General features: G+C 59.2%; 2 protein-coding genes across 4 annotated transcripts in view; both read right to left on the reverse strand.

Annotated features, from left to right (window-relative positions):
• Positions 1 to 67: 67 nt before the first annotated feature.
• The window catches only part of P2RY8 (P2Y receptor family member 8), a 43,653-nt gene continuing 29,494 nt past the window's right edge, over positions 68 to 14,226 (reverse strand). For all 3 annotated transcript variants that reach the window (XM_032331734.1, XM_032331732.1, XM_032331733.1), the window contains exon 2: positions 68 to 4,977. In XM_032331734.1, coding sequence (XP_032187625.1) covers positions 3,869 to 4,945 — 1,077 coding nt within the window. In that variant the 5' untranslated portion in view covers positions 4,946 to 4,977 and the 3' untranslated portion in view covers positions 68 to 3,868. The remainder of the gene's footprint in view (positions 4,978 to 14,226) is intronic.
• On the reverse strand, positions 4,979 to 13,861 carry LOC116583635. The gene is made up of 2 exons (XM_032331739.1): positions 8,931 to 13,861; positions 4,979 to 8,899 (listed from the first exon to the last, which is right to left on the reverse strand). The coding sequence occupies exons 1-2, from the start codon at positions 8,938 to 8,940 to the stop codon at positions 7,980 to 7,982; spliced, it is 930 nt and encodes a 309-aa protein (XP_032187630.1). The 5' UTR covers positions 8,941 to 13,861; the 3' UTR covers positions 4,979 to 7,979.

A 14,226-nucleotide genomic window follows, 5' to 3' on the forward strand; every position in this document is an offset into this window, starting at 1 on the left:
TTGTTCCAGCATTTTAAGCAAAGCATCAGACACCATACCATCGGACACATGAGTCTGTACACGCGTACGTCTTACAAAAAAAGCATTTCTTTTCAAAAGCTCCATCATCTCAGGCAACAAATCCCTGATTCCACCGTACGTCCCGTCCGTGGCGTGCTGCCCCGATGCGTGCCGTGAGCCTCCCAGGAACCCGAATCCACGCTCTGTGGAGAGTCTGGCCGTTGCAGACCCCAGCGCCTGGCTTCAGCGTGTGCTTCAAAGGGAGATGGTACGTGTCTTTGGAAAGCCGGGGTCTCGGAGGCCAGAACGAGACATGCAGTTCCCCTTCTGCGTGGGGGAAAACTCGGGGTTGGCGTCCAGGGTCCTATGTCTCAGGCTGCCTCTGGCTCTCCGCATGCAATCAGCGGCTGGATCCCGGTGCCACAGCTTTTTAAAAAGTTCACACCTGGATGCACCCATGCACGTGTCTACTTTTATTGGCTGCCCAACAGGAGAACAGGTCAGGTTTCTGGGGAACCCACACGCGCACGCACATGCACACGCACACACATGCACAGAGCACACAACATTATTTGCGTGTGGAACTAGAAGCAAGGCCAGCCCTGGGATTTCAGACGATAGGACAGACACGGTGGCATGAAGCAGGGACCCGTGCACTGGGATTCGCAGCAACAAGAAGGACCCGGTGTGATCGCAACTCCCACCTTCCCGCTAACACCCCACGCTGAGATCTGCCCGCTGGCTGGGCACTGACCCCGCTGACAGTCCCCTCGGTCCCCCGAGGGCTCCAGAGGCCTGACATCCCGCGGAGGAGCAGGTCACGTAGACAGACTTCCTCCAGAATCGGGGTGTGCGGCTTCTCACGGGCCGCCGGCGTGTTCTGTGCGGCTGGTTTGAGGTTTTCACAGCTTTTGTGCACCAGACGCACCGAGGCCCACGCCCAGAGCGTGGTTGGGGGCGTCTTGCTGGCTCAGGATTTCCGACTCTGGACGCGGCCGCTGCCTCGACGTTGCTTTCTAGGGTTTGGGTTTGGGAGAGTCGAGAAGAGCGGCGGGTCGGGGCTCTTGCCCTGCGGAGTCTGGGTCCCTCGGGCCAGCCTTTTGGGAGCCACCTGTGTGCCCTCAGGTAAGTCCTTCTCCAGGTGAGTCTCAAGCGGTGTCTCGGAAGGTTCCTGTGGTGACTTTGAGTTCCATGCACGCACCTGGGCATTCAGCACTCATGTGCTCAGGTGCTGTCCCCTGTGGGGACGTTCCTGCTGCAAGGCGGTGGGCAATGACTACGTGTAATCCCAGAGTGTCGAGGGGACCCCGAAGGCTGACTCTCTGTACCCAAGGGCGAGCGTAGCATGCACTCACCTGCTTGCCCCCTGCACGTGCCTCTGCACACCCCAGACAAGCACGGCACGAGGCAAACCTACGAAACTGGGTTTCATTCTGAGACCACGCCCAGGGAGGGGGACTGGCGCCTCCAGAGGCTGGTGTTGGGGTCCCCACGGTATACACTAACCTCTGGGGTGCGCGGCACATAACGGGCAGCTGGAACCGAGGAGTTACTCCCGGGGCAGGCGTCCCTGTGAAGGGTGGCCCTCAGCGTTGTTTTCAGATTCCACACGTGTACGCGGAAGAGGAGAGAAGTCACCTCTCGGCCACGTGGTCTGGAGGACTGAGGAGCCCGTGGGTGGGGAGTGCCCGCTGGGACTCAGGCCTTCTCTCTGCAAACCGCCTTGGGGAGCCTCTAGCTTTGGGACCCCGGAGATGGCAGCACCCGCCCCGTCCGCCTGGGAGGCCCCTTCCGGAACTAAAAATCTGGAGACGGTGTGCAGAAAGGCATTGGCGGTGTTGGAAATCTCTGGGGCCGTGTGTTGGGGACTCTCGGGGCAGCTCCATGGTGTCACGAGGGCAGACCCTGCAGGGGTCCTGAGAGCCCTGCATGCTAAGAGATTGGGTCCCATGATCCAAGTTGCAATTTCAGAGTGGCCCAGATGCTGCGTCCTGGGGAGGCCACCCCATACCGGAGACTTAAAACCACCAGGATTCATTCCCTCCCAGCTCTGGAGACCAGTCTGAGATCCAGGCGGGGCAGGGCTGCTGAGATCCAGGCGGGGCAGGGCTGGGCTCCCTCCTGAGGCTCCGGGGCAGGGTCCTTCTTGCTTCTTGCAGCTTCTGGGGCTCCCGGCGTCCCTGGGCTGGTGGTCACGTCTCTCCCATCTCTGCCTCCGTCCTCACGTGCCTTCTCCTCTGCATCTGTCTCCTCTTCTGTCTCTTACAAGGACACATGTCATTGGATTGAGGGTCACCCTGACCCAGCAAGTCACATTCTGAGGTCCTGGGTGGACACGGGCTTGGGGTCACTGTTCGCTCGAGGACAGCTGTGTCTGTTTTCCTTCCTAAGCAATGACACCAGGACCAGGCTCCCTCTCCCCACAGGGGCCCCTGGACGGCAGCTATCACTCTCCACCTGTACTTGGAACCTGTCGTGGGGACGCTGTCTGCTATGCAGCTGCTCCTCCCCAGAGGTCCCGGAGTCCGGGCCGTGCATGCCATTTTTGCTGAATAAAGTATCCAACTTTGCTGTTTCCAGCAAATCTCGGGCTCCTGAAAACCCACTGTTTTGGCACCCCAGACCTCCCGGGGATGGGGTTCCTTGTCTTCCCGAAGCAGCACATGAGTCAGGGCTGGCTCAGATGTGCCCTGGGCTCAGGAAGAGACAAGGATGCCCCCGCCCATATGCAGAGGCGGCCGACAGGCACAAAGGGGCCTCGGGTGCTGATCCTTCCCCAGGCTTCTGTGGTCCATGGTCTTGCGGGGTGTCCAGGTCCCAGAGGGTCCCATGGGTCAGGATAGGTGCGCAAGCCCACCTCACATGCCGGGAGGCCTTGCTTGTGACTCAGGGGCTCTCGGCTGGGAGCAGGAGGCCGAGAACGAGCCAGAGGGCACCTCGGGGCCAGCTGGACCCGGAACCATGTCCAGGAGCCCGGCAGAAGGTGCGGACAGCCATCGTCTTTCACAGTGCTCAGCCTCAGCGGCGTCTCATGGGCCCGGAGACCCTCCACCCGCGTGGGGGGCCTGACCTACACCTTCGGGACGGATGTCCTTCCCGTCTGGACCTTGTGACTCGTGACATTTTTGTAGATTGTGCAGCTGGAGGAACCAGAGTGACCAAACGCTTTGGAAGCCTTGCAACGGTTGCTCCTGTGGGGACCGGGTGACATGGGGTGCAGGGGAGCCTGTGAGGTCTGGGAAAACAGAGGCCAGAGGGGCCCATCTGTTCTGGTCGGGGTACATCCCAGCACAGACAGTGACCGAGGCTGGTAGGAACAGCAAGTCCAGGCGCTGCTAGGCTGGGGAGCAACATGTGTCCCCAGCGTCCCGAGCAGGAGGCACAGAGAACAAGGCAGGCGGATGTAGGGGGTCGATGGGGTCTCAGCTGGGCTGGCTGGATGTTCGGTCAGGTTGGGTCGTCATCCTCAGGGAGCAGGGCCAGTCGGCCTGGCCCGCTGTGTCCTGTCCTGTTACACCGCGGGGGGTTCCGTCTTGTTGCTCTGCGGCCGTGTTGGGACACCAGACTCAAGCCCACTTGGGGACCCTCTCTGTGCGCACCGGGCGGATGCGTCCTAGGAGCAGCAGGCCCATCTGGGGACCCTCTCTGTGCGCACCGGGCGGATGCGTCCTAGGAGCAGCAGGCCCATCTGGGGACCCTCTCTGTGCGCACCGGGCGGATGCGTCCTAGGAGCAGCAGGCCCATCTGGGGACCCTCTCTGAGTGCACCGTGGCTGATGTGGCAGTAGGAGCAGCAGGAAGGCCGGCGGGGAAGGGCCGACCCCTCCGTCCCCAGCCGTCCCCCCGCCCCCACTCTGGCGGTGCGGGGCTCAGAACACGCTCTCCTGCCTCTGGAGGCAGGGCCGGCTGGGGCCGTCCAGCCCCTCGCCGTGGCCGCTGGACATGGAGCGCGCCGACAGCGTCCGGGCAGAGAAGAGGGTATCCCTGCGCGCGTCCCGGCCGCAGGCCTGCAGCCGCCCGTAGCCCAGATAGCGCCGCAGCCGCAGCTGGAACTCGCGGGACGCAAAGTAGTACACGAAGGGGTCCAGGCAGTTGTTCACGCAGCTGAGGCAGAGCGTGAGCTTGTACACGTGGTAGTAGCTGCCGCCCAGGAACAGGCGGCTGACCATGTGCACCAGCAGCACGAAGTTGTTGGGTGCGAAGCAGGTGACGAAGGCCAGCAGCACCACGACGGCCAGGCTCACGGCGCGGCGCCGCTGGCCGCGGCCGTGCGGGTCGGAGGCGCGCAGCAGCGTCAGGATGGTGGCCGTGTAGCAGGCCACGGTGACCACGAAGGGAATGAAGAACAGCACGATGAAGAGCGTGAAGAGGAAGATGGCCCACATGGCCACGCTGGGCAGCATGGTGGACTTGAGCACGTCGAAGCAGGTGACGATGCCCAGCGCCTCCACGGTGTAGGTGAGGTCGGTGCGCGCCAGCGGGGACAGCGCGGCCAGCAGCAGCAGCCAGACGCAGGCGCAGGCGGCCACGGCGTAGCGGCGCCGGCGCCAGCGCGCGGAGGCCAGCGGGTACACGACGCCCAGAAAGCGCTCCACGCTGATGCACGTCATGGTGAGGATGGACGAGTACATGTTGGCGTAGAAGGCCACGGTGACCACGTTGCACAGCACCTCCCCGAACACCCAGTGGTTCCCGTTGCAGTGGTAGTAGATCTGGAAAGGGAGCACGCTGGCCAGCATCAGGTCCGTGACGCTCAGGTTGATCATGAAGATGACCGACGGGGACTTGGGCCCGATGTGGCAGCACAGGACCCACAGGGAGAAGAGGTTGCCCGGGATGCTGACCAGCGCCACCAGCGAGTACACGACGGGCAGGACCACCGCGATGGTCGGGTCGCGCAGCATCACGATGGTGGCGTTGTCCGGCCGGGTCATGTTCATATCCATCCTGGCGCGGCTGCTCCCGCGCTCGCGCGGGTCTGGAAAGCAAGGGGCGCTCGGGTGAGGAGGGGAGCAGGGCGGGACTCCCTGCGCGCCCCCCTCGCTGGCCTCCCCAGCAGTCCCGCGCCCTTGTGCGCACCAGCCGTGGTCCCTCTGGGTCACGGAGCTGAGCGGATGCGTGCTACACCCTGCAAAGGCGCAGGACTCGGACAGTCCCTCCCGTCCTGTTACTGGGACGCTCAGGGAGCGTGCTGCAAGCTACGGCGCAGCGGCTTCATCGTTGGGGCCAGGAGGACGCGAGAGGAGGCGCGCCACACGGTTGGGGGCTTACAGACTTACGGAGGCGCAGGCTGGGGGCTTCCAGCCGCGCAAGTTTCTCCGGGACCCCGGAAGGTGGAGGAGGCGACCCCAGGCGCTCCTGACTCTCGCTGGTGCTCTACCTCGCCTCACGAGGGCGCTGTATCGGCAACCACGAACGTCCCAGCATCTCCGCCCAGGTCACCTGTTCCCGGCCTCCTGCTTTCTTCCGTTTCGCGCTTGGACACCCCGGGTCCGCTCACCTGCATCTGAGGCCCTAATCTTGGGGTGTCCATTGCAGAGGGGATGAAACTTTGGAGGCTCTGATGAGGACCCTGGGAGGGCTCCACGCAGACCAGGCAGGAAATCCCCTGCTCCCTCACCAAAGGCCCCGCAGCCCCCGCTCCCCATCCATCGAAGGGCATGGCCACGGGTGGAGGGAATCGCGTGCCCACCTGCCACACAGCTGTTTCACATCTCCGCTTCAAGGTAACAACACCCACGCGCTTGTTTCAAGATACAGCACTTATGCACCTGTCCCCGCGACCAGACCAGACACAGACGCCGCCTCCGGTGTGGTTTCAAAACCCCAGCGCCTTCCCAGGTCCAGGAAGCCAGATGCCCAGGGGGGCAGCCCTGTCCAGCTGGGGCAAACAGAGTGCCTGACTGGTGTCCACCTTACCATCTGGGTCTTACCGCTGCTTTGTTCTCTTGATTTCTCAACTCAGATCCTGTGCCTTTCCCCCCTGGCTATGGGCTGGGGGTGGGGGTGGGGTCCGTACCCGTCAGAATACACACCAGGAGGGGAGGACATGGCAAACTCTGGGCATTTTGCTTATCCAAGTTTTTCGAAAACAGGGATTTGGTTTCTTTATTGTGGTCCAGGGCCAGGGGACCCCGGTCAGGCCCCGTCTGTGCCCTGTCTGTGACCCGGAGCCGATCAGGCAGGGCTGCCGGGGGCGGAGGTCTCGCTGCGGGAGGTACAGGTTGTTTGCGTCATGGGTCCCCACTTATCCAGTGGGGCGTGCATGCGAGGGTGTCTGTGAAGGGGTTTCCTAGGTGCAGCTCTGGAGCCAAGCAGCTGCCTTGAAGTAAAGACATGTTGCTCTGTCCTGCGGTGGGCCTTGTCTAATCAGGGGAAGGCCTGAAAAAGGAAACTCTGAGGTTTCTCTGAGGTCAGGTCTCTCCTGAGTCTCCAGCCTGCCCCCCTGCCTTGCAGATTCTAGGCTCACCAGCCCCGCCTTCCTGGGAGCCCAATTCCTTGGTGTAAATTTGTGTGTGTGTCTCTATCTATACATGCACGTATGTTTATACACACATATACACATACATGTTCCATTACTAGATTTATGCACATGTATGTGTATGCAATCATGTCCAATCGTGTATGCAGTGCATTGCGTGTATTGTATATGTACCTATACACAGACCATGTTTATCCTGTTGCCTATGTACATGGTCCTTCTATAGCACAAGAATCCTACTTCATAAAAATGCATGGATGTGTTCACACATACACGCTATCCTGTATGCATTCTACCACATGTGCACATGCATGTGTTTTCTATTACATATATGTTTGCACACACAACATCCAGAGTACTTGTCCTGCTGCACATTTGGGTATGCATGTAGACACACACATACACCATCGTGTGCGCTCTGTGGCATACACACGTTTATACATACATGCACACACGCAGGATGTGCATTGTGTACAGGTCTTCCTGCGTATATACACACACGTAAATGGATTCACGCACATGTATCCTCTCATGTGTGTATATATATACACACACGTGTGTATCCTGTGTATGTGTCCTATATGTACAGATGCGCACACCACACACACACGTGTTCTGTGACATGACGTCCCCTTGTGCATGTCCACATGAATGAAGGTGTTAAGCACAGATGTGTGCACATGCGCACTTACATGCACACGTGCACAGATGTACCTGTATGCATACGTGGTCATATACATGCACGCAATAGGTGTACACGTGCATACATGTGCATGCACATATGTGTATTGTTTATATGTGCGTGTGCATGTTCTGTGCTGCACACACCCTACTGCGTTCATACACGGACATCTAGATCATGTGCAGCCACAGATGGACATACGTCTCCTGTTTCTCTGCAGAACGCTCACTGCTACAGGGATGATGGACAGACCGCCGAGGGACCTCATGGTGGCCGGGAGGTAACTATTAGCTGTTCCTTCCGTTTGTGCCGATTCTCGTCTTAAGAGACTGTAGGTCCCTCACACATGCTCTCACAGGCAGTGGCGTGGTGGGGCACCAGCTCCGGCCTCTGACCTCCATCTCCAGGTATGTGCAGAGGCCCAGCCCCCGGCCTGCTCCTTGTCAGGACACGGGTGCTGCTCCTGGGGGATGGGGTCTCCTCTGATGGTGCATTTGGCCCCAGGGGCGGTGCACAGCCCACAGGGACCTTCGCAATCAGGGTGCCTGCCCCACGCGGCCCGATCTCTGTCCCTCATGTGCATGAGGCTCAGACATGCGCTGCTTTCCCCGACGGCCTCCCCTGTTTGTCCTGGTGCAGACATTTTCTCTGACGAAAATCCCTGCGTGCTCTACTCCGGTCCGCCCTGCCCCTTGGAGCGTCTGTAGAGACACGGATGGAGACGGACCCGGGGGGGTTCTCTGCAGATGTTGCTCTCTGCCCTGGAGGAATATCATGATGTGTGAGTGGAATGTAGGACCCCCTTCCCACGTCTTAGTTATCTGTGTCCATGCGTGCAAGCGGGACCTGGCCCAGCGGGACCTGGTGCAGAAAGACGTGGCTCGGCGTTGCACACACCCAGGAACGTGGGCTGGAATCCCCGTGGGGGACCCTGGAAACCCGCTCCCCTGCCCCCTTTGCAGCCGGTTTGGCTTTTAGGTTTCACAGCCTCATGAAGCGTGGTGGAAGGACCGAGGGCGAGCGGGTCTCCAGGAATCCGCCTGGAATCTGGAAACCACATTGGACGCAGCCAGTGAGAGCCGTCTCCTGCTGCTGCTGGAACTGAACTCGCGATTCTTCTGCGGACCGCCCAGCCCGGGCTCTTCCGCTCCCACGGAGAAGTGTGCAAAGCTGTACACCCGGCTGCTGGCCGCCCGTCCCTCGCACCCCTCCCTGAAAGTCGAGGTGTTTCCTTTGGTTTAAACAGTCTGGGGGGAGTGCTTTGGCGGTTTCCTTCTCCCCTGCGTCCGCCCGGGCCGTATCTGGCTTCTCCACTTTCGAGTGCTGGACAAAAGCCGTCAAACGTTGAAAGTCGGGGGAAGAGAGAGAGCACCGTGTGTGCCTTTTCTGGGTTTCGGAGACAGTGCCTGCATGGGGCAGCCCGGCTTGGGGTCAGCTGAGGACGTTTAGTGGGGGCTCCAGGACACATCTTTAGGGTGTCTTCAGGGAGGGTGACATGTGACATTGAGTTGACGGTGCAGCCGACACACCATGGCTCCTTGGGGACATGGGGCCGTCTGCAGGCCAGGAGGAGAGGGCCTCCCAGAACCCGTCCATCCACGAAAAATGAGTGTCGGTGAAGCCGTCCTGCCCGTCGGCATGAATCTGTGATAGTGGCTTGGCTGCTGGCCCCTCCAGCCGTTATAGTGATGGTCCCAGGCTGTTGCTGCTGGCCTCTCCAGATGTTATGCTGATGGCCTCAGGCCATTGCTGCCATTATACCGACGGCCCCAGGCCATTGCTGCTGACCCCTCCAGCCATTATACTGATGGCCTCAGACCATTGCTGCTGGCTCCACCATCCATTATACTGGTGACTTCAGACCATTTCTGCTGGCCCCTCCAGTCACTATACTGATGGCCTCAGGTCATTACTGCTGGCCCCACCACCCGTTATACTGATGGCCTCTGGCTGTTGCTGCTGGCCCCGCTCACCCTGTGATTGCACAGGAGCTCTTGTGATCCCATGGGTCACACCAGCTCCTCTGCATGGCCGGCTCCCACAGCACACTGCCCCTCGCCCATTCTGTGGTCCCTGCTACCATGCCCGGAGGTGGTGAGGTGGGCAACAGGGTCACATCTTACAGATGGGAGCTCAGAGGTTGCAAGAGGGACTCGTTAGAGCAGGGGTTTGGATGGGCCCAGTGCGTGAGCCTCTCCACCAGGATACTGACCGATGGCCTCAGGCCTGGACGCCCAGCAAACTGTTCCGGTTCTGACCGGTTCTGTCCTCAGGAGCCCGGGCCTGCTGCTGCTGTGCAGACCGTCTCAAGTAAAAATCAGTGGGTCTTTTCCTGGTAGCTGGACAGTGCCCCGCAGGAGGAGGGCTTGGGACTCGGGTTGCTGGGGCCGAGGCCGCTTTCCCTGACCTTGCTGGCTTGTGATCCAGACGTGGATTCCTGCTTGCTGTTCTGCAGGGGGCTGAGGCTGTGGACTCCCCTTTTGCATGATGTGGGGGCTCCTGAGAGCAGGATGTGGGGCTCAGGGTGGCTTCTCCATAGCTCAGGCCTCCCATTTATGGACGGGAGCCCCAAAGATGCTCTCAGCCCCCTGGGTGGGCCTTGCAGCAAGGACACCAGCTAGTCTGGGTGTCGGCCGTTCCGTCCTAGGGGACGCCGTTCTAGGGGTGTCCACCGGCAGGACGTGTAGGGTCCGTGTTCCAGAGAGGCCGACACGCCACCTTCAAAGCCTTTGCATATCTCAACCTGTGGCCCCAAGCGGGTGTTTCTTCCTGCCTTGAGGTATTGCCATCTGCCACCGGCATCCGGAAGGTTCCTCCATCCGGTTGTAAAAATGGCCCCGGGTTCCACGTTGAGCTCGGTGCTTTCTGCTCTTCTCACGTACGCTCAGGTGTGCATTGCACAGTCACCCTGGGGCTTCCTGGGTCCACGCGGGGTGTCAGGAGCCAGAGGGATCCGTGCTCCTTGGGATCTCCCGGGGTGCCACGGAGAGACACACGTGGGGAAGAGCAGACACCCAGAACATGCCGGGTGCGGAGCGTGAGCAAGGACGCTGCTCTGTGCTCGGGGGACGTGTGCATCTTGGGGACGTGTCCACTGCCCGTGAGCGGACGTCCTGGTGCCCACGAGGACAGGCAGGAAAGCACATGTCCCATGCACGTGCCGTGGTCTTCCCAGCACGGGGCGGCACGGCAGGGAACTGTTTCCTGTTCCGCTTACAGACCAAGGGACGTGGGCGTCCATTGTCCCCCGTCCAGGTGGCCGCTTGTTACCGTGCGCATTTGCATGGTGTGCATCTGGGTGGAAAGCAGACGCGTGTGACGGGGGACAGCGGGAGCAGACGCTCCACGGTGCAGCCCCCTGGGCCCGTCGGCCCCCGCGTCCCCCGTGAGTCACCCCAGGAGGGCACTCAGCCCCGTCTGCACTCCTCGAGCCCCGGCGGCGGCCCCCCTGGAGGCGTCTGCTGAGCACCACGGGTGATTAATAAAGAAATCGGCTCTGGCAGCCCGGGCTGCTCTGAAACGCTTGCTTGTGGTTTGAACGAAGCTGTTATGAGAGGGACGCGGCCCGGGGAGCCCGGCGCCCTCCTCCGCCTCCCAGGAAGCGCGGGCTGGTCCGAGGGCACGGCGGGCCACCGCTCTCCTCGGCGGGACGGCTCCTCACAGCTCTTCTGACGCGTGATTTACATACTGTCAAGGTACAGCCGTTTACAGTGGACAGTTCTGTGGTTTCTGAAGACACTCAGAGATGTGCAGACGTCGGCGTAAAGCCGTCCCACGACGTTCTGAGCGGCCCTAGGGGAAATCCTGCGCACCGCAGGACCGTCGCCCCTGGCCCCACGCCTCCCCGATCTGAGACCCCGGGGTCACCGTGCACCCAGTTCCTATCTCTGCGGACGAGCCTGTCGGGAACATCTCAGGGACGTGGGATCGCACTGTCTGTGGCTTTCTGCGTCTGCTTGACCATCGTGACTTCAAGTTCCATTCATGGGTCGGCAGGTGTTAGGCCTTTGGTCCTTTTCATGGCTGAGGCCTGTTCCCCCCTTTTATGGACCCCCATGGGGTTCCTCTGTCCCTCCGTGGATGGACAGTTGGGTTGTTTTGCTTTTTGGCGATTGTGAACAATGCTATGGATTTTGCACCCAGCATCGGGCCCCCCACTTGAAGGCTGAGCACGGGGGTCCTTCTGTGTCCCCGGCGTCTATTCTCAGGGTCACAATTCCTGTTTCCTGCCTGCTGGGGGCTGTTCCAGGTGCTGAGCTTCCTGTGGGGACAGGAGGCCACGAGCCGGCCCCTGGCACTGTGGGCTGGTCTCCCTTCTGGGGGTCTTGGGCTTTTGTGATGCTTTGTTATGGCGGCCCCGGGAGAGTCCGGCAGCCCCGCACAAAATGCCACGACTTTGGAGACACGGTGCTGTTGGAGAATGCAGATGGGAAGTGTCTTTTGTCACGTAGGAGAACGTTTAGTCATCGGGCACCCATGGGCTGAGCTGCAGGCAGCCCTGCCATGAGCATGGCACGGGCAAGGTTCTGCTTCTCTTGGGGTCTTGATCACCAGACTCTGACCCTGGGTTGAGCTGAGTTTGGCGCAGCTGCCACCAGACGTGGGAAGCACTGGTGCCTCGCAGCACGGAGAGTGCCCAGAGTGGTGTCCCCACCCGAACCTCCAGTCTCCTCCTCAAATGTCCTCAGAGGCTTGCTGTGGTGTGGTGTGACCCAAGGAAGAGAAGACACGTTGTAAGGTGTGCTGTGCTCTGTCAACGTTGTTAGCTAGCCCATTACTGCATGCGTGTCCTGGAGCAGTCCTGATAAGTGACCGCGAGCGGGGGAGTTAAAGTCCCAAGGATGCATCCTCCCCCAGCTCTGGAGACCAGAGACGAAAAGTCCGACATCCAGGCGGGGCAGGACCACTGCAGGCGGGGCGGAGCCGAGCTCCCTCCAGAGGCGCCAGGAGAGGCTCCTTCCTGCCTCTTCCAGCTTTGGGGGCTCCCGGCGTCTCTGGGCTGGTGGCCGCGTGCCTCCCAATCCTGCATCCGTCCTCATGTGGCTTCTCCTCTGTGTCTGTGTCTCCTCTTCTGCATCTTATAAGGCCTGCTGTCATTAGATTTAGGGCCACCCTGATCAAGAATGAATGCATCTTGGCTCCTTCATGAATCGTATCTGCAAAGACCCTATTTCCAGGCAAATCCCATTCCTAGGTTCTGGGGGATATGTGTTTTGGGGACCCCCATTCAGCCCACTGCAGGAGATGTCCAGGAGGAGAACATTCGTAAGAGCTGTTTGTAGCATTTCCTGGGTCCCCCGTCTTCAATGAACAAACAGAACCCATTAAGCATCCACCGGGACTGCCTTGTCTTGGGATGTCATCAGCAGGAGCGCCACCCCGCTGAGACCCTCCCTGTAGCCAGCAGCTGCCGACCCTCACTCATCCCAGGGCAAAGCTCCCGAGTACAGGGATACCCCTGCTGGTGCCGAGGGACCTCCTTGGAGAGAGGACTCCCCAGGATGCCCAGCCTGCAGACATAGAGGAAGCAAGACTGTGGTTTGTAATCTGACCGTGACACCCAGAAGTTCTGGCCATTGACTCATAAGCTCCAGGGAGCTGTGTACCCCATCACCAGCCTGGTCTGAGGGACCGCCTTCTTGCCCACAGCCCCAGGACGTGAGCAATGGTTGTGAAGCGACCCAGACAGGAAGCTGCATTGGGTTTTCTGGTCAACTGTGGGCAGCTCACCAAAGACACAGGAAAGTGTGTGGTTGCCCCGGGCTAAGTTGTGCCTCCTCCAAATTTGTATGTGTCCCAACTCCCCATACCTCAGAATGTGACCTCAGTTAGAGATAGAGACTGTGCAAGTTGTTAAATTCAGAAGAGGTATTTCTGGAACAGGATGGGACCTGACTCCAGTGCACCTGGCATCCTTGCAGAAAGGAGACATTTGGACACAGGCAGGCACGCGGGAGGAGGCCACATGGAGATGGAGGCAGAGACAGAGACAGAGGTGATGTTCCTACAAGTCAACGAACACCCAGGATTGCCAGCAACCACTTGAGGACAGAAGAGGTATGGAACAGACTCTCCCCGAGATGCTCTGGAGGGAACCAGTCCTGCTGGCACCTCGGTCTCAGACTCAGGTCCCCAGAGATAAGGGAGAATACATTTATCTAGTCTCAGCCCCCAGTTTGGGGTAATTTGATACAGAAAATTTCTGGAAAGCTAATACGCAAAAAAGGAGGGAAGGGGTTTCGTTGACAGACTCCATCAAGCTAAAGAAATGATAGGAACCGTGATCCGTGTACATTACAGAAAGGGGAGAGCCTCCGAGAAAAGATAAGGCATGGACAGGGTAGGAGTCAAGGGAAACAGAGAGACGTGAGGAGCCACCAGCAGGTTCAGGATCTGCATGGAACAGGACAGAAACATTTTGATTATTGATTCAGAAAAAGGACAGGTCGTCTAGATGGTACTGGGGGGGGGGACAATATACATCACCTGGGAGTAAGGGTTCTCCCCTGGGATACTTTGCTAGACCCACCAGGGGACATTTGATGACATCTGGAGACAGTTTTGGTGGTCACCACTGGGTGGGGATGGGAATGATACTGCTGTCTGGTGTATGGAGACCAGAGGTGCTGCTCAACATCCTGCAGTGCATAGGACGTGCCACCCCAGGGTCATCTATCTATCTATCTATCTATGAATCCATCCATCCATCCATATCATCTACCTATCATCTATGTATGTATGTATTGATCTATCCATCCATCCACCCATTTATCTGTCCACCTGCCTATCTGTATCAGTTTATCTATCTGTTCATCCATTATGTGTCATCTGTCTATCATCCATCCGTCCATCCATCCATCCATATCATCTATCTATCTATCATCTCTCTGTGTATCTATTTATCAATCTATCCATCCAGCCACCCATTTATCTGTATCAGTTTATCTATCTGTTCATCTATTATCTACCATCTGTCCATCCATCCATCCATGCATCCATCCATCATATCTATCTGTCTATATGCATCCATCCGTCTACTTATCCACCCATTTGCCCATCTGTCC

This window comes from Mustela erminea, chromosome X, assembly GCF_009829155.1.
Source record: "Mustela erminea isolate mMusErm1 chromosome X, mMusErm1.Pri, whole genome shotgun sequence".
Taxonomy (NCBI): Eukaryota; Metazoa; Chordata; class Mammalia; order Carnivora; family Mustelidae; genus Mustela; species Mustela erminea.